We start from the raw sequence: 18,087 nt of genomic DNA, 5'->3' as shown, positions 1-18,087 counted from the left end.
TTTTCATAATGAAAGGCTAGGCTGTGAAAAGAGCTGTATTTCCTCTTGAGTGATTCTTTCCAGGGAACTAGCTTTTGCATTAGTGTCTTGTTACAGTTTCTAGCCTGTTACGGTTTTGGGTGTTTCTAGGGCAGTAGCAGCCTGTGAATGGTATGATTGGAGATGGTATATTACAGTCTGCAGAACTTCAGACTGGTAAAATTATTGCTGCATATTAAGGAAATGAATTTGGATTCAGATGGACATGGTTTGAGGTTCCAGTTTGTCTGTCACCCTTTTAAAACCAGGAACAAAATCTAGGGCGTTTTTTAGCAATAGTGAATCTAGCTCACCAGCTGCATAAAATAAGTACAGGTACTATCCCTAATGTACACAGAGGAAGTTTTCATCATCTCTTTGCTAAAAAGAGAACCAGTGAGGCTTGGTGAGAGACAGACATACATGCATAAAAGTGTTCAAAAAGAGATAAGAAAGGACCAGAACTAATGAATGAGAATGTTGAGAGAGCATCATGGTGTACAGAAAGGTAGTGTTAATTTCTCATTTTACAAGAAACTTCGCTAACCTAATGGGCCAGAAGAGCAGATGTACTTTGAAGATAATTACTTATTTTACAAAACCTAGATGCCTTGTGGAATAAGATGCTACATGATAGCTTTGAGGATGAGATAGACATTGACTTACATGAGCAACAAGAATAGACAGTTTGTTACGCTTTCTTTAAACTTTACATGATGCAAGATGTTTGTCCATCTGTCCAAACCACTTAGATAATTGTATAGCAAGTTGTGGGGTTTCTTTAATGTTTATCTGAAACTTTCTAACTAGCTTTTTGTTTTATACGTTATAAATAAAACGGAATCACAAAAAATAGTTGTTGCATTTTCCAGAATGTCAGTAATATATGGTCTTTTAAAAATATTCATCCAAGTCATTATACAGATTCATCATCAGTACTATGATGATCTCACATTCTCACTTTGTACAAACTGCTGCAGTATACCAGTGTGCAGAAATTGCATTTTTAAAAGCTTTTCTTGGTAATCTTGTGCCTATATTACAGCTAATAACAGCCAGAAGTCTTTTTTTTGCATTCTTGTCATTTTAAGACAAATGCTTTTAGTCTCCCCGTGCCCCAGTGAAATTCCCCAAACAGAATGCATTTTTGATTTTTAATGCAGAACTTCCTCGTGATGGCCTCTGCCAAATGTGACATGTGCAGATGCATCTCAGTGGAGCTGTCTTAATCGATGTGCTCCACTCGCTGGCAGGTTGGGAGGAAGCAGCACTCATGAATGTTTTCGTTATTTGTCACGTGTCTGCTTATTTACCCTTTCTCTCAGAGATTTATTTGGCTTAATAAAGGGACAGTGGAATTATTTATTTACAGATAGACTTAGTGCTTCCTTCACATCTCTTGTATGGATACCTGCTGTTTCAGATAGTGACGTTTTCTGGGGCTGGGTGGGAGGGTATGATATGAGTGCATCAGCTTATGCTGCTTGACAACCATGAGTGTGTATGTATGCAGCCTCTAAAAGGAATACACTAATGCACAGAAATGTAACTCTTTAATTCTTGACTTGAGCAAGGTAGGTGCCCTTGAAGAGTTATTCCTTCCCTGGATACTCAACTGACTGCCATGAAATTACTTTTTCTGCCTGGTTTTAATCCTGGCATCAGGGAAAACCTAAACTAAACCCTCTAGCTCTCAAAAAATGCACAGTGTGCTAACCCCATGATGGCTGATAATTTTGCTTCATCTCCCTCTGCTTAGCTTTTCCAGTGGCTGGGTGATAAGATGTGTGTGTGATGTAAGGTTGTAGTGCAGCACCAGTGACATACATACCTGAGAGCTGTACTCCCAGATGCACTGTGTATGTGACAGTGCAAGACTCATTGTAGTTTATACTGACATGGTCTTTGAAAATTTAAATTTGTAATCAATGGAAACCAGTTTGGAAGGTTTGGGGTCTTGGTTGGTTGGGGATTTTTTAGGAGTTTTTTTTTAGTAGTGCTTTTCCCAAAGCAAGCTGCAGTTGGTCATAAATATTGACCTGCCCCCATAGTAAACATTGATTTCCTCCTTCCCAATCTCAGATTTTAATAAGAGAAGTTTAAATTGCCTACTGTTTGTATATTTCTGATAAAAAATATTCTGTTCACAGTGTATTTCCTTCTCTGGATATCAAGTGGATTGCTGTGGTTTTATCATGGGACATTTTTTATTATAATTCCTATTTTCCCTCAGGATCTCTTCTTGCAGATGCCTTATTTTAGTTAACATTATGAGAAAGGGTGAGTCAGAAGGATTAGTACGAGAAGGATTTTATGGTTGATGTTGCATGTTTGGTTGTTCAGGTTTTTTATTTTTCTTTTTTATGCCAAAGGTGAATTATAAACTTGGAACATTTTGTTTCACTGGTGAATAAATAATGTTGTCTTTGCTGCAGAAATCTAAAGTTAACATGATCCTGCTCTTTTTAATAATATTAACATCAGGTGTTACATAGTACAGAAGTCAAAGATGACACTTCTTTCTGAAATGCACCACATCTTATTTCTTTAAAATCATGCGAATGGTTACAACTTCTCAATTTTAATTTTCAGTAACCCAGCTTCCTGGTTTGTTGTGTGTGCAGAAGGTCCTCTAGTCACGTTGTGTCATGCACAAAAAAATCTGCAGCCCTGATGTTGTCGCATGGAGGGAACAGGCAAGAGTGCTTAACTGTGGCTGGGTGTGTTGACTGAGATTGAGAGCCTCTGCATCCTCTTTGTTTTGTCTATGATAATGTATAATGTGGGATAGCAGTTCTTTACTTTTTCATTATTGTCAATGTAATGTAAAACACAAGTTGTGTTTTGTTTCTGGGACATGCTTTCTGTGAATTGGTTTTGTTTAGAGCTGGCAGAAAAAAAAAAAGCTAGTGCTTTTTAAATTGGATTGCCACTTCCACTCTGCTCGATCAAAATTAAGCATTTTGGGAATTACATTTTAATCTTGGTTCTCCTGTTGCAGATTTTTGAAATTATTTCTGTGGCAGAGAACATCCATGGTAATCTCATGAGTGCGGAAATGCTTGCCTCTTGCCTCTGTGCAGTGCGGGGGCTAGAAACAGGGTAACGAGCCTCTGTGGCACTTCCAAACTTGTTTTCCTCTGAAATTTGTTCATGAGGGCATTAGACTTACTGTAAGATAGAAAAGCTTTCATTAAGGGTACATTACCAGCTGTTCATTTCTGTGGCTCCATGCTTTATCACATCAGTGGTGAGAAGATGAGTGCATCAAAAAAACCTACCTTGGGTATTATGTTCTACATCCATCAGAAGTATTTGTACCTACAGAAAATAATCTGCTTCTTCCATCTAACACTGAAAACTTGTGGCAGAGGTTCTTTAATGAACAGTCAGATCATTAAAACTTTGTTCTTCTTTAGACTGTCATTTCATGATAATGGTATTTTAATGATGCATTAACTGATAAATAAAGATATGGAAGAACTACTTCTTTTTCCATAAGTGAGCTTAATAACTAGTGAAAAGGGTATTTTCTACTGCATATATAAGGCAATAGGCATTAGGCATATATGAGGCAAACTGCACAAAAACACTTTAATGTTGTTAGTGGCTTTTGTTAACAGTAAACAATACCCATGAGACCTCATTGGATGTTCAGGAAAAATTTTCAATTTCCCTTAAAGCTCCAGGCCTGAAAGAAGGTTCATATGAGGGGACTGCTAACAATTGTTCCAGTTATGTGTGGCAATAGCTGCCCAGTGGAGGGAGAAAGAAGCTGTCATTAAGATTGTCCTTGAGGAACAGTGGTCCGTGAGTCACCTATGATCAGCTTTATTTAGATCACCTATGATCTAATTTATTTAGACAGAATGGTTTGCGTTGTAAGGGCCCTTACAATGGTGATTGTTGGTTGGAGATAATTTTGTCAGACTCCATGCCCTGAGCAAGGACATCCTCCATTACACCAGGTTGCTCAAAGCTCCATCCAGATTGGCCTTGGTCACTTCAGGGATGGGACATGCACATCTGAGATGGATGGTCAGGAGTGTGGTACAAGGCTAATGCAGGCACTGTTTTTCACACACAGAAAGCATGAAGCAGTGCTTTTTTCATTGCTTTTCTTTAAAAAACAAACTTCTCTTCAAGTCATTCTTCTAAACTATTTTCTTCTATTATATAATCTTGGCCCCTTACTTCTGAGCTCACTAAGGTCCAGACTCTGTGCTTACCAGTGTTTTCATAGGCAGAAGTTCCTCATGGCACATAGTTTGAAAGTTAAAAGGATTTTAACATTTAACACTACAGCAGAGACTTTGCACCCATCTGTTAGATAGGTTTTGTTCCCTGTGTAGTTAGCATGGTGGTGTTAAATTGAGTGTGCAAGAGTGGGTTTTTATATTGGGAAGCAGGCCACTGCCAAGGCAAGCATTTGGACAATGATGTGTTGCTGTCCCTGCCTTAGAAACATAAATTACTTGTCGGTAAAATTGCTGAGTTAAAATTTAGGGCTTAACATGCTTCAGTGGTCTTAGGTCTAGGGAGAGAGGTTAGCAAAGCTTGGGGAGAAGGTTGTACTACTGATAGTGGGCACAAAGGACACAGAATTTACAGGCCACGAGGACATTTGGCAAAACTCCCAAGATAAGTAATAAACTAGCAAATCCAACTCAGCAACTGTGTGGCGATCAGTTCAAACTGGGTAGAAGGTAATTCCAACAGGGAGAGATTCTCACCTCTGTGGTCTGCTGACTTAAGAAACCCACCAACTCAAAAGACATACTGAGCATGCAGACTAATTAGCATGAGAAGCAAGAGAATCATTTAACCAACAGAAGGTAGAATTAATAAGAGAAGTGTGTAACTTGTAGTCAGTGAACTATGATTTCTTTGCTAAAATGTATAAATGATATAAAGCTTTGATAATAGGAGAGCTAGCAAGCTTTTGTGGGTTATCACCTAGCTCCTTGCTTTGCACAAGTTAGAATAAAGAAATATTCAGCCTTAAGTTGAAACATGGGTGTTTCAGATTAGACATTAGAAAAAAAATTTCACCATTAGGGTGATCAGGCATTGGGATAGGTTATTACACAGGGAGGGGATAAAGTCACCATCCCTGGAGGAGATGTTAAAGAGGCATCTAGGTCTTGCTCGGTGGTATGGTTTAGTGATTTAGGGCCTACAGTGGCAGTGTTGGGTTGACAGTTGGACTTGCTGATCCTTAAGGTCTCTTCTGATGTTGAAGATTCTGTGATTAAATAGAGGTACCTCATCTTGGTGTGTACGTTGGCTGTGCACACAGGGCAGCAAGCCCACATTTAGGACAACACTGGTGTAGGTGACAACTTGGGTCCTCCTTGTGCCTTAGAATTACCCCCTAATGTGTTGGTTTTTATACACCTTCACTTTTAAGAAACATTGCTTATGCAGAAATAATATGTGTAATTATGGTCGAACAACTCAGGCATTCAAACAATTTCAGACATGCTTACCCATTTCCAGAGAGCTGTCATCTTTCATTTTGCCTCCAGACAAGTCCAGCACAATGGTTTGACTTAATGAATGGAGAGTGGTTGTGGTTCTCCGCAGTTGAAAGGCCTCAAGGTCTCACTTGTATTTACAGAGGGGATATCAAAGAATTTTCAAAAGCCTGAAATTGTCTTGGTAGCCAGCTGTGAGAAAAGGTCATAGTGAGTGAAGTAGAAGTATTCTGGGTGCTAGCAAGCTAATGGAGCATAGTGTTTCTTGAGAAGATCCAGCAATGGAGGGGAGCAGAGCTGGCATGGAGGTACTCTGTAGATGCAGTTATATTTCAAGTAATTAAGAGGAAGGAAACCTCTAAAGAACAGTTTTTCCTTGTGTTGGCTCATAAGTAGTTCTGATACTCCGAATATTTGCTTTAACTAGGATTGTATTTGCTTTTTTAATGCATTTAACTGTGAACAATAATTTGGGTTAAGCTTGCTCTGTGTCAGAACAGGGTGGGGGGCTGGACTTTGGGCTTTTGCTTTGCAATCTTGCTGGCCATACTGTTGTTCCTTTGCCTGGTAAGGTGCCACAGAACTTCTTGAGCCTGGCAGAGCAGGGGTGGTCAGAGAGATTCATCTGCTGAGGTTGTGCAAAGCATTGTCTGTCTGCCTGCAGGGAGGAGCTGGGATGCGACATCTTGTCCTCAGCAGCCTTGCAGCATGTGCCAACCAGAAAACAGGTGTGTAGGGCTTGTTGCACGATGAGAGCACTGACTGGAAACTTGGGTCCAGAGTGGCCCTGACAGGGTGCCTTGTCCTCGCTGGCTCTAAGCAAGGCTGCTGGTCAGCCATCTGCATCAGTAGTTTGATCTGATGTGTATTTTGTTTCTTGCTAAGGAGCCTAGTTAAAATTATAGAGAAAAGAGAACTCTAAAGAGCTCAGCAAAATAAATGAATTATGGATGTTGGGTGAAGCCCCTCATATTTGGCCTTTGGACTGGAATCTCTGCCAGGCATGCTGGTTGTCTCAGCTTGGCTGCATTTCTCTGAACTTTGTTGTGGATAAAAACCATGTGAGAAGTCTGTGAATGATGACCTGAAGTTGAATGTAAGAATGTGTGAACTCTGAATTTGTTTCTTTCTTTGTAGCTGTAGGCTAAATCTTTTGATGAGCCTAAATTACATTCTTTAAGGATGCCCATTCAGTCAGTCCCTCTGTTGTCAAGATACTCTGCGGGTTACTTGGAACTCTTGGCAGCCGTCTGAAGTTTTTTCTTATTAAAATTAATGGCAGATCATCTGTGTATTAAGACAGCTTTGAAGATTTAGTCAGTGTTTCTGGAGGCAAAAGTAATAGTTGTTTCTAAAGCTAGATGCATAAATGTAATATATGCACTACTGTACTTGAAATATGAAACACTTTGATTTTTTGGGGTTTGCCTTCTTGACTTAGTGTTTCTTTACACATTTGAATTTTTTTTAACTTGCAATTTGGTTTATAGAGAAATACAGTGTTCTCCCCACCAGCTCATTACAGCTACATTTGGAGAGGGATTTCTAGGACAGGCGGCTAATCACAGTAGCATATTCGTGTAAAGGTGGACAAATGTTCAACTTTGGGTCTCTCAACAGCAGCTGCAGTTCCTGTGCTCTCCCTTCTGCTACCCACTCCCACAAGCAATGTGGGGGATGTGGGCAAGCTTGATGCTCATTCTGTGTCCCTCTGAATGACTCAGACCTGTGAACTCATATACCTCCTCTAGATCAGGCCAGCTCCTAGTGAGAATGATACTTTAACAAAGCAGGAGATGATGTTGAATGTAGTAAGAAACTGGAAGTCCCAATTTCTTTCTGATATTCAAGGTCAAGTGACACTGGAGAGCCTGGTGCTGGGCAATAATTAAATCAGTGCTCCACTGTGTTCTGATTGACTATAATCTGTAGTTATCTCAAGTAGATTATTGTGGCATAATACACACAATTGACAAAATATACCATGCAAGAAAGTGCAATCTGCACAGAAACCAGAAATCTTTTTTTTTTTCTCTAGGAGATTAAAATTTGGTCTTAGGAAACATACAAAAAATGTGTATAATTGGTGGGTGAGTCCCTCCAGATTTTGCCTCTGATCAGATTCTGTAGAATTACAAACACTCTTGGATAATACTGCTTGTGATTTAATCACAAATCCCAAACACGGATTATATTTTTTGTCACAGTAGTAAGCAATAACTCTTCTACGGACCCTGAAGCAACCAAAGAATATGAAAACCACAAATCTACTTACAGTGTGCTGTAAAACATGGCACAGTTCCCTGTCTTTTGGCAAGCTGCTCTCCTATTTTCATCAGACTTCTGTACAAAATAGAAATCGCCGTGAGTTGGTATGCTGCAACTTCAACATGAGCAACTTACGTGAGTCTGAACTCCTGGGACTGGAGCAGTCGCCTTTGTTAAATACAGAGGGATATGGCTCTAGGCAGTGCTGGAAAATGAAACTGAGGAGCACAGTGCACCTCTGACAGTTCTAGCTGTGAAATTGCAATCTGAATTTTTAACTCTAAGTTGATGTTTGAATTAGATGATTTCTGTAAGTCTTGGAGGCAGTGGTTCGAGAGCCTCCAGCAAAAGGCGCTGCCTGTCACTGCTGGTCCAGCTGGGGTTTGAAAGCCCTGAAAGCATTACCAGTGCCCTGGTAATGCATTTCCATGTGTTGACTTCTGTTTTTACATGGAAGGCAACACATCACAGCTGGGGGCTGGTTTGTCTTTTACACTTCCCAGAACATTGCCAAGGATCCTCTGACCTAGAGGTGCTAGCAAATAGAGTGTATCCATAAATACTGAAGGGCTACAAGGTCCAAGCAGCTGTTAGGTTGCTGAGCTGGGTAGCATTCTAAAAGTCTTTATGGGAGCTTTGACAGCAAGTGTGCATGGAGATCAGGAAGCTTGAGATGGGGGTGTTCTAGGTTTGGCTGCTTTCAGATAATGTCTATTTGGGGAACATGTTCTCTAGTGCTGGGATGCAGCAGTGCTGTCACAAGTGGTTTATTGTATCTCATGTGGGTTGCAGCTTGGAGCGGGGATGGGGGAGAGCTCTGGGGGGGCAAGGTACACTGCTGGGCAGGAGGAAAAGAAAATGTGGCAGCAAAGCTGAATCAAGCAGGGGTGAAAACCACTGTGCTGTGCCAAGAGCTGACGTGTCATGATGACGGGACTGATGCCGTCACCAACAGCTGTGGGCTTTCTGTGGGGCAAATGGGACACAGTGCTAGTCTTTAATAGCTCCAACAAGTGGTGTGTGTAAATGGATGTCTTGTAGAATAACTTTGGGGTTTTTTTGCTTGTTTGGGTTTTTTTTTGTCAGCAGCAGAGACTGTAACTGATGGGATGACAGTGAAATGTTTGTGGGTTGCATATAGCTTGCATGGAGTTTTAATTCCTTCTAGAAATAACTCTGAATATTCTGAAATAATTCTGAATAATTCTAGAATTTAATTCTGTCTAGAAATAATGTGGTGGCAAGTACAAATTTGGGATGTTTTTGGTGTAGTGTCTCCAGTTAGAAATGGAGGGAAAGAAATTTCAAGGAATTTCAAGTCTTTATTCAAGATGAAATAAGCCTGCAGCCATCTTTGCCAGTACTGCTTACTGCATTTGTAGTTAGTAATGTTTTTGAACCTTTGTGAAGTTCAGTGTGACGTATCTTTTTATTTCACTTGATGCTTAAAATTGCATGCCAATGTGTTTGTGCCTGAAAAAACCCTTACTTTTAATTGTTCGTTTTGTTTTTATTATTTACAAGGTGGAATATATGTTGGTAAAATTTGACCATGAAAATAAGAAAGTGCGTTTGTTACTCTGTGGTGAAGAAGTTCTTCAAACACTGCAAGACAAGGGGGAGAAGGTGAACCCCAAGTAAGTAGCTGTTTCCAGTTTCTTTTTTTTTTAATTTTAATCCTCCTGTTATGATGCTGTGCAAAGTCTTATTAACCTGGCTTCACATTCAAGTCTCCTAGTGGTAAAACTGTAAACCACACATACTGATATTTTCAGATAAATCTGGGGGTCAGGAAGTGAAAGCTTTTGAGCACACTTGCAGGAAGTCCATGCACTTTTTGCTTTGAAATTTCTATGCTTTGAGGTAAAGGAGAATGTAATGGTGAACCCATGGAAGTTGCAGTTTGGGTGCTTGTTTTGTCTTGCTCTGATTTTGTGTCTGTGTGCATGCAGTAATCCATGTCCCATAAAGTACATGTGCATGTGTACTTGCTCCCGTATCTCTTGGCTAGAGGAGCAAGTGAGGGCTGTATAGGGGAAGGCTGTTGTCTGTAGCACCACTCCCCCATTTTTGGAAGAACTAGAAGTGTAGATGTAAGAATGGCAGGGAAGTTTTTCCCTGTCCTCTCCTGTGGAACAGCAGCAGTGATCTGTATTTTCTGGTTCTGGTTAAAACCCCAAGAAACAAAGCTTGAGACAGATGCTAAGGGTGACTGCAATTTGGTGTAGGCAAATCCTGGTTATTGTACTACACAGCAACACTATTACTGCCAAACTGCACCCTGCTTTCTTTTTACCCCTTCGTGAAGGTGAGGTGCATTGGAAGATACGTTGTGTTCCTGTGTCAAATACTAGGAGATTTTTCTTGCAAGTGGTATTAATTTCTGAAATTCTCACAAATAATTCATCAGTGGCTCTTCTTTCATTACAGTCACCCAACACTCTGGAGACCAGAATATGGAAGTTACATGATTGAAGGAACACCTGGACAGCCATATGGGGGAACCATGTCTGAATTCAACACTGTGCAAGACAACATGAGGAAAAGACGGCAAGAGGCTGCTTCTGTACTCAAAGAAAATGAGGCTGTTTGCACAGTGACATCATTTCCAAGGTGAGATGGTTGTTGAAGTGTAATGCTATGTTCCCTGTTCTCCTTATACACTTTTTCTTATTATTGCATATAGCTAAACTGTTCAATGAATACAGAAGAATATTATTTGATTAAAGTACTTTGGCTTTTATGTTCCAATCATGTTTCCTAAAATTTTTATTGCAATGAGACAAGCAAATAAGCATCTTTTAAATTTTTAGGTTGCTTCTAACCTGTGATGATTTTGTATTAGGAGAGAGTACTGAAGATTTGTAACATAAAATGTTAACTGTAAGTAAAGAGTAGTCTACCACCTTGAGTTGATAGAGAAAATTGTATAGAAAAGGTTTCTCTTTACTTATTTTACAAACTGTGTTCTTTGAGTAGCAGTTTTGCAAAACACGACAAACATGATCAATTTTTAATACTATTTTTTCACTAAAGTACATGCAAGCTTCTGGTAGTTTAGGGCACCTGGACTTAGTACTTCTATTATACAATACTCTACTTACTGAATCTAGAAAGGAGAGCATCTCTCCTGGGTTAATAATACCCTTACAAAGGATAGATTTCATCCTTTTTATTGTTGTAAAGGAGTTCTTGAAGAAATTAAATTTAGAATGAACTTCATTATCTAGGAGAAACTGTATTTTGTGACATTCTATTGAAATACAATTCTAGGTAAAGATTTATTACATTCACTCTAAATAGCCTGGTCAGTGAAGTGAATGAAGATAGTCGTGCTTATAATGGTATAAAAGTTGCTCTGCAGTAGGAGAGAAGCAGCTGGCCTTACTGACTAGTTTCTTGTGTAATACAGAATGCAATAGCCCAAAATTCTTGCTGAGAGGAGAAACAATACAAAATATGCCTTTGCAGCAGTGGTGCCAAAATATCTGCATAATGCCCCACAAATGCTGTTTTAAGAACACTCTTTGACAAAATTTACTTTCACTTCATTAGAGTTAAACTAGATGTAATAAAAGTTTATTTAAAGTCCAGTGGCTAAGTAGTTAGCAATAGTTGCAGGTTCCCCTGCAACCTTACAGGTACATTATGTCATTTAAGAAGTTTTTCATACAAATGTTTTGGACCCAGTCATGCGGGGAATACAGGGAGAGGAGTTGTTAATCCCTTTGTAGATACAGATAAATACTTTTTACATCACTGTAGGAGCAGTACTTTGGACTTCAGTGAAAGCCAGTAAGTAATAAAATGTAGTTTGTTTATGACTTACAGGTCATTCCAAACATACTTTCATCCCTCAGAGATTGCTCTCCCTAGGCTAGCCTAATTTAGTTTATTATTTCTGCCTTTTGCTGTCTTCCCATTCAAGTCTTTGTTGGTTTGACTGAAGTCTTGCTAACATGTATTTCTGAGGTTTCATAGGGTTGAAGTTTTTTGCCACATTGTCTCTACAATAACATGTATGTATGCCTGTGTGCATCTGGGCATGTACACATGTATATATTAAAATCTGTGCAGTTGAAAAGACAAAAAAACTTGTTAGAGTGCTGACAGAAGAAAGGTAAAGAAGTAAGCTTATTCAAATCAAAATAATCCAGTTAAAAGTGAACTATTTGAAAATGCTTTAATATTAAAAAATTATAGCTTAGATACTAAATACGTGTCCCTAGTTCCTAAATTTGTGAGCCGCCACTGCTGGGCCAGAAAGTTGTTTTCTTTCTTGGGGACTGGAGGGATGCAGTTTACAGTGTAGCACTTAGGTAGGTGATGAAGCTGGCTTTACAAGTTGTAGGACAACTTACTGAAACAAGGAAGAAGGAACAATATTGAACACAAATAATATTCTCAGAAGTGTGTTTCCTGATATTTTGATTAGTTTGTAATTTTATCAGCTAACTTTTTTAAACTATCCAAGTACTAGAGCCTTTCAACCCAATCTTTGCCCTTTTTACTGTTCAACGTGGAGAAACTAATCTGCTACTTTACCTCAGCCTTGTCAAATGTTCCTTTGTCCCAGCTGTACTGAGAGCTTATTCTTGTTTCAGGTGACTCTGAAACTTAAAATGGAGCTTCCCAAAGGGGAGGGGTGTATTCTGATTAGCTTGCATATCTATCAGCATTTTACACTTAATAGCTGCAATTTTTCTTTGCTTATGACTTTCGTCTCTTAGGGGTTTTCAGCATTCTAGAAGTGTTATAAGACTTAAGACATGTGTACCACTTGAAACTACCTCTAGTTCTTACAGAGTTGGTTAAGCATATCTTTTAAGAGGGGTAGATGGTTAAGAGTAGGGCTGGATAACTTTCTTTGGCAGTCAACCTGTATCCCCAAGATAAGCTTTGAAGCACGGAATGCAGCTGCATGTCAGTATTAATAACAAGCACTAACACACTAACTAGTGGGGTTTCTTTAAAAAAAAAGGCTGTGTTAACTACTGTGGAAGGTGGTTGTTGGCTGGCTGTCTACTAGAATCCTAATCTCTGATCATCTGACCATTCTAAAATCACAGTCTGTTTTCATTACAGCTTGGATCTCATTGTTGTGTTACATAGGTTAGGCTGTCCTGGGTTTACACTGCCGGATTATATGCCAACACCAGTAGAAGGAGGAGCTTCAAAATCGCTCTTTTTTCCAGATGAAGCCATCAATAAACATCCTAGATTTAGGTAAGAATATTTGGAAAATTTGAGAAATCAAATATTTTGTCTCTACCTAAATATCATAGATATATCTGCAAATTCTTTACATTACTGGAATAGAGAACACTTCAGCTGGTTGCTGCAGATATCAGAAGGACTTGGATAGAAGTGGTTGTGATGACATGTAGTTTCTTCTCAAAGTGTCTTAAGAAAATTAGTTGTTAAGTTAGAGGAACTCTATATAATAGTTCACACTGTTGTGGGGCAAAAAGTGTTGATTTTGCTACGGCAAAATTGTTTCCAGTTTGAAGTCTTGTGCCTAAATGCTTCCATCATGGTTAATCCAGCTCTCCCTAAGGTATGTTACACTGACATCTCTGAACCCAGTGGCTTGCCCTAGTTACTCTGAAATGTACTTCTCACTGTAAAGTGAGACTTTGGCCAATGAAAATCGTTTTAAAACTGAGCATACCTTTTAACTTGGCCTTGTATTCTTCAGGTCTGTAGCCTTTTACTGTTTTGTTAGTATACTACTGTGAAGTCCATCAAAATAAGACTGACTTTCCTGAAGAAAAATTCAGTGTTGTATCTTTTACAGTCTATCTTAAAACTAGGAAAAGAAGTATCCTGAAGGAGAGTGCTCAAAATAAAAAGAAATTTGACATTCTGAAACCCTAAAAATTGTTTAGAAAGTAGGTGCCAAAATATTTCCATAAAGAGAAAATTTCATATCATTCAAAAAACTTTTTCTTTTGTTGTAGTACACTGACCAGAAACATTCGACACCGAAGAGGAGAGAAGGTTGTGATAAATGTACCAAGTGGGTGAATTCAGTCTTAACTTTGTTCTTTTTCAAAGTGATTGTTTAGTCTCATGCTCTGAGTTACTGAGTGCCTGTATTTTCCACACAGTATTTAAAGATAAGAACACGCCATCACCTTTCATTGAAACATTTCCTAATGATGATGGAGAAGCAGCAAAGGCAGCTAAGCCAGACTACATATATATGGATGCTATGGGTTTTGGAATGGGAAACTGCTGCCTCCAGGTAAAGTGCATCTGCTTTCAAGATGTTACTACACATTGTCTTCTCTCAACACTTCCCTTTTTAAGATTTGTCTTATGTCTACTTTCACTTTCTTCAACTGATGCATTGTACATCAGTCTGGCAAAAAGGGAGATAAAAGAACAAGTGGTATGTCTAGTATTCTAGTCTTAAAATCCAAATATGTTGGGGTTTTGTAGCCAGGTTTTGCTAGCAGAGGGGCTGCAGGGGTGGCTGCTGTGAGAAGCTGCTTCTCCCATGAGAAGGAAGCTTCTCCCATGTCCAACAGAGCCAACGCCAGCTGGTCCAAGACAGACCCACCATTGGCCAAGGCTGAGCCCACCAGTGACAGTGGTAGCACCTTTGATGTACATACAGCAAGAAGGAGGGGAAAAACTGTGCAATGACACTGCAGGTAAAGATAGGAATGAGAATATGTAAGAGGAACAGCTCTGCAGGCACCAAGGTCAGTGAAGAAGCAGGGAGAGGAAGTGTTCAAGGTGACAGAGCTGAGATTCCCCTGGAGCCTGCAGTGAAGATCATGGTAAGGCAGGAGGTTGGTGTTGGAGCAGAGATCCACCTGCAGCCCCTGGAGGACTCCACACCAAAACAGGTGGATACATGAAGGAGGCACAACCTATCACCCCATGGAGTACCTGTGCTGGAGCACTCAGTTCCTGAAAGACTGAACCCTGTGGAAGGGACTCATGCTGGAGTAGTTAATTAAGTGTAACCCATGAGAAGGGCTGTTGTGCTTTAAACCCAGACAGCAAATAAGTACCATGCCATTGCTCCCTCCATACACACATATACACCCTTGGCCCTGGTGGGATGAGGGGCAAATCAGAAAAAGAGACTTGTGGGTTGAGATAAAACCAGCTTAATAATCGAAATAAAATAAAAAATAATAACAATGGTGATGAAAATAAGAGGGGAGGGAATAAAACTTGAGAAGAAAGTGATGCTCAGCAGAGCAGTTGCTCACAACCTGCTGACAAATGCTCAGCCTGTCCCCAAGCAGCAATTGGCCCCTCCCTGCCAACTCCCCCAGTTTATGTATTGAGCATGATGCCATCTGGTATGGGATGGGATATCCCTTTGGCCAGTTCAGGTCCCAGCTGTGCTTCTTCTTGGCTTCTTGTGCACCTGCTCACTGGCAGAGCATGGGAAACTGAGAAGTCCTTAAGTTAAAATAAGCAGCAAGAACTAAAACATCGGTGTGTTATCAACATTATTCCCATACTGAATCTAAAACACAGAACTGTACCCAGCCACTAGGAACAAAAGTAATTATCCCAGCTGATGCCAGGACAAAGACTGTATGTTGGAGCAGTGAACATGTTCATTGGAGGACTGTCCCAGGGAAAGGACCCCACACTGGAGCAAGTCCATCAAAATAAGACGTGTGAGGAGAAAGGAGCAGGAGAGACAATATGTGGCAAACTGACCACAGCTCTCATTCCTCGTTCTCTGCACTGCTGGGAGGGGAGAAAGTAGAGAATTTGGGAGTGAAGTGAATTTTAAGATTTACTTATATTTCTGATTGTTCTACTCTGATTTGACTTGTTACAAATTCAGTTAATTTCCCCAAGTTAGGCCTGTTTTTCCTGTGACAGTATCTGGTGAGTGATCTCCACCAAACGAAGTTGGGTCAGTATTGATCTGCTCAAGGGTAGGAAGGCTGTGCAGAGGGACCTGGACAGGGTCGATCAATGGGACAAGGCCAGTTGTAGGTGGTTCAGTAAGAGAAAGTGCTGGGTCCTGCACTTTGGCCACCACAAGTCCATGTGGAGCTGCAAGCTGGGGACAGAATGGCTGGAAAGCTGCCTGATGGAAGAGGACCTGGGGGTGCTGGTTGACATCCAGCTGATCATGAGTCAGTGTATGCCCAGGTGGCCAAGAAGGCCAATGGCATCCTGGCCTGTATCAGCAATAGTGTGGCCAGCAGGAGCAGGGCAGGGATTGTCCCCCTGTATTCAGCACTGCTGGGGCCACACCTCCAGTGCTGGGTCCAGTTCTGGGCCCCTCACTGTGACAGTGGTCTCACAGAGGTGAGAGACGAGAACATTGACTCCATGATCAGAAAGCTTGATTTATTATTTTATGAGATATATATATATATATATATATATATATTACATTATAATTATACTACAAGGAAATAGAAGGAAAAGTTTCTAGAAGCTAAGCTACGCAATGAATAAGAATAGAAAGAATGATAACAAAGGAGCTGGCTCTGACAGAGAGCGAGAGCCAGCTCTGCCGTGACTGGTCACTGAACCAAAACATCCACACCAGACCAATCACAGGTCCACCTGTTGCATTCCACAGCAGCAAACAATCATTGTTTACATCTGGTTGCTGAAACGTCTCAACTTCAGCAGGAAAAATCCTAAGCAAGGATTTTTCATAAAAGAAATGTCTGCGACACCTCACTGTTAGAAAGACATTGAGGGGCCGGAGTGAGTCCAGGGAAGGGCAGTGGAGCTGGTGGAGGGTCTGGAGCACAAGTGCTGTGAGGAGCAGCTGAGGGAGCTGGGAGTGTTTAGCCTGGAGAGGAGGAGGCTCAGGGGAGGTCTTGCTGTGCTCTACAAGTGCCGGAAAGGAGGCTGTAGCCAGGTTGGGGTCAGCCTCTTCTCTCAAGCAACCAGCAACAGCACAAGAGGAAATGGCTTCAAACTGTACCTAGGGAGGTTCAAGTTGGACATCAGGAAGAAATTCTTCACAGAAGGGGTGATTAGATACTGGAATGGGCTGCCCAGGGAGGTGGTGGAGTCACTGTACCTGGAGGTGTTTAAGGAAATACTGGATGTGCACTCAGTGCCATGGTCTAGTTGGCCAGGTGGTGTTCAGTCATAGGCTGGACTCAGTGATCTCAGAGGTCTTTGCCAATCTAATTTATGCTGTGTTCTCTCCCTGGCATTACCTTGATCCTTAACCTTCTGTTACACTTTCTCTTCCCTGTCCAGCAAAGAGGGGAATGATTAAATGGCTTTGGTAGATATCTGGCATCCAGCCAGGGTCAGTCCAATACACCAGGTTTATTCACTTGCTTTATGGGTTTTTTTTTTCTGTTAATATTCGAACATAACTGGATGACTTGCTGAGAGAGTTTCTTGAAGTGGTCAAGCCTCATTTGATCAAGCACCTGCTCCTGAAACTCCAGCACTTTTTGAGTGTGAAAGGTCATCCTCCACTCCGCTCATCTTTTAGGCATGATCAGAGGACACTGTGGAGATGGAAACTGAGCTATCTTGTAGGAATGGGAGAGGTTTTTTAGTTACTCACCCTTAGAACAGCAAAAGCAGGGAGTGGCAAGAGGTTGTGGTAAGTAGCTTTCTGCTTTGTATAATTTTATTTCATTTACAAACATCATGAACTCCTATATAAAGTTTCTCATTCTTAAATGTTTTTAGCTATCTGCAAAGGAGTTGTCTTCTCACTGCTTGTACCACAAATCTACCAAATCCATGTTCTCTGACTGTGTGCTGGAAGATGTTTTTGATTCTGTTTTCTCTCATTTGAACATGCCCACTTTCTATGTTTTTTAGTAATTTGCCTGAGATATTCCTGTCTTACAGTATCTTCCCTTTAAATCTAGGTGCTGAATATTAAGAGTGCTTTAATCCTTTTCCTTTTCTGTTTGCTTTAAATGTTTCTCTGATGCTGGGCACTAACACCTTAGGTAATCATGGTGTATTTGACTCTTGATAAAATGTGCCTGTTGCCACCACAGGCTTGGAAGCAGAGCTAGGAAGAGGCTGGTGTTAACTCTGTAGGATTAAAGAAAATTCTCTAGGCTCTTCTTGTTTCATAGCAAGGACAGAAAACCTTATAAAAAGCACTCCTTTTGAGAAACTACAAAAGCTGTACAAATAAAAGTTCTTGACAGGTGCTACGTATGGTTTCTTGTCACTAGGTGCAAATTTCTTGTCACTAGGTGAATCTGATGAGATAGTAAAGCGTACATAATACTGTGTGGTTTTACAAAGTGTTAGTTTGCCATGGTTTGTTTTATACCATCTCTCTTATTTAAGACTAATAAAAGAAATCCAGCCTTATTCAGTCATTGTACGAACT

General features: G+C 40.4%; 1 protein-coding gene across 1 annotated transcript in view; it reads left to right on the top strand.

Annotated features, from left to right (window-relative positions):
* Window positions 1-18,087, top strand: part of GCLC (glutamate-cysteine ligase catalytic subunit) — a 37,176-nt gene that overhangs the window by 5,025 nt on the left and 14,064 nt on the right. Inside the window, exons 2-6 of the mRNA XM_030945803.1 lie at window positions 9,288-9,400; window positions 10,194-10,376; window positions 12,876-12,989; window positions 13,724-13,782; window positions 13,874-14,010. Coding sequence (XP_030801663.1) covers window positions 9,288-9,400; window positions 10,194-10,376; window positions 12,876-12,989; window positions 13,724-13,782; window positions 13,874-14,010 — 606 coding nt within the window. The remainder of the gene's footprint in view (window positions 1-9,287; window positions 9,401-10,193; window positions 10,377-12,875; window positions 12,990-13,723; window positions 13,783-13,873; window positions 14,011-18,087) is intronic.

This window comes from Camarhynchus parvulus, chromosome 3, assembly GCF_901933205.1.
Source record: "Camarhynchus parvulus chromosome 3, STF_HiC, whole genome shotgun sequence".
In the NCBI taxonomy this organism is placed as follows: Eukaryota; Metazoa; Chordata; class Aves; order Passeriformes; family Thraupidae; genus Camarhynchus; species Camarhynchus parvulus.
The sequence above is the reverse complement of the archived record's forward strand: the minus strand, read 5'-3'. Positions and strand labels throughout refer to the sequence as shown.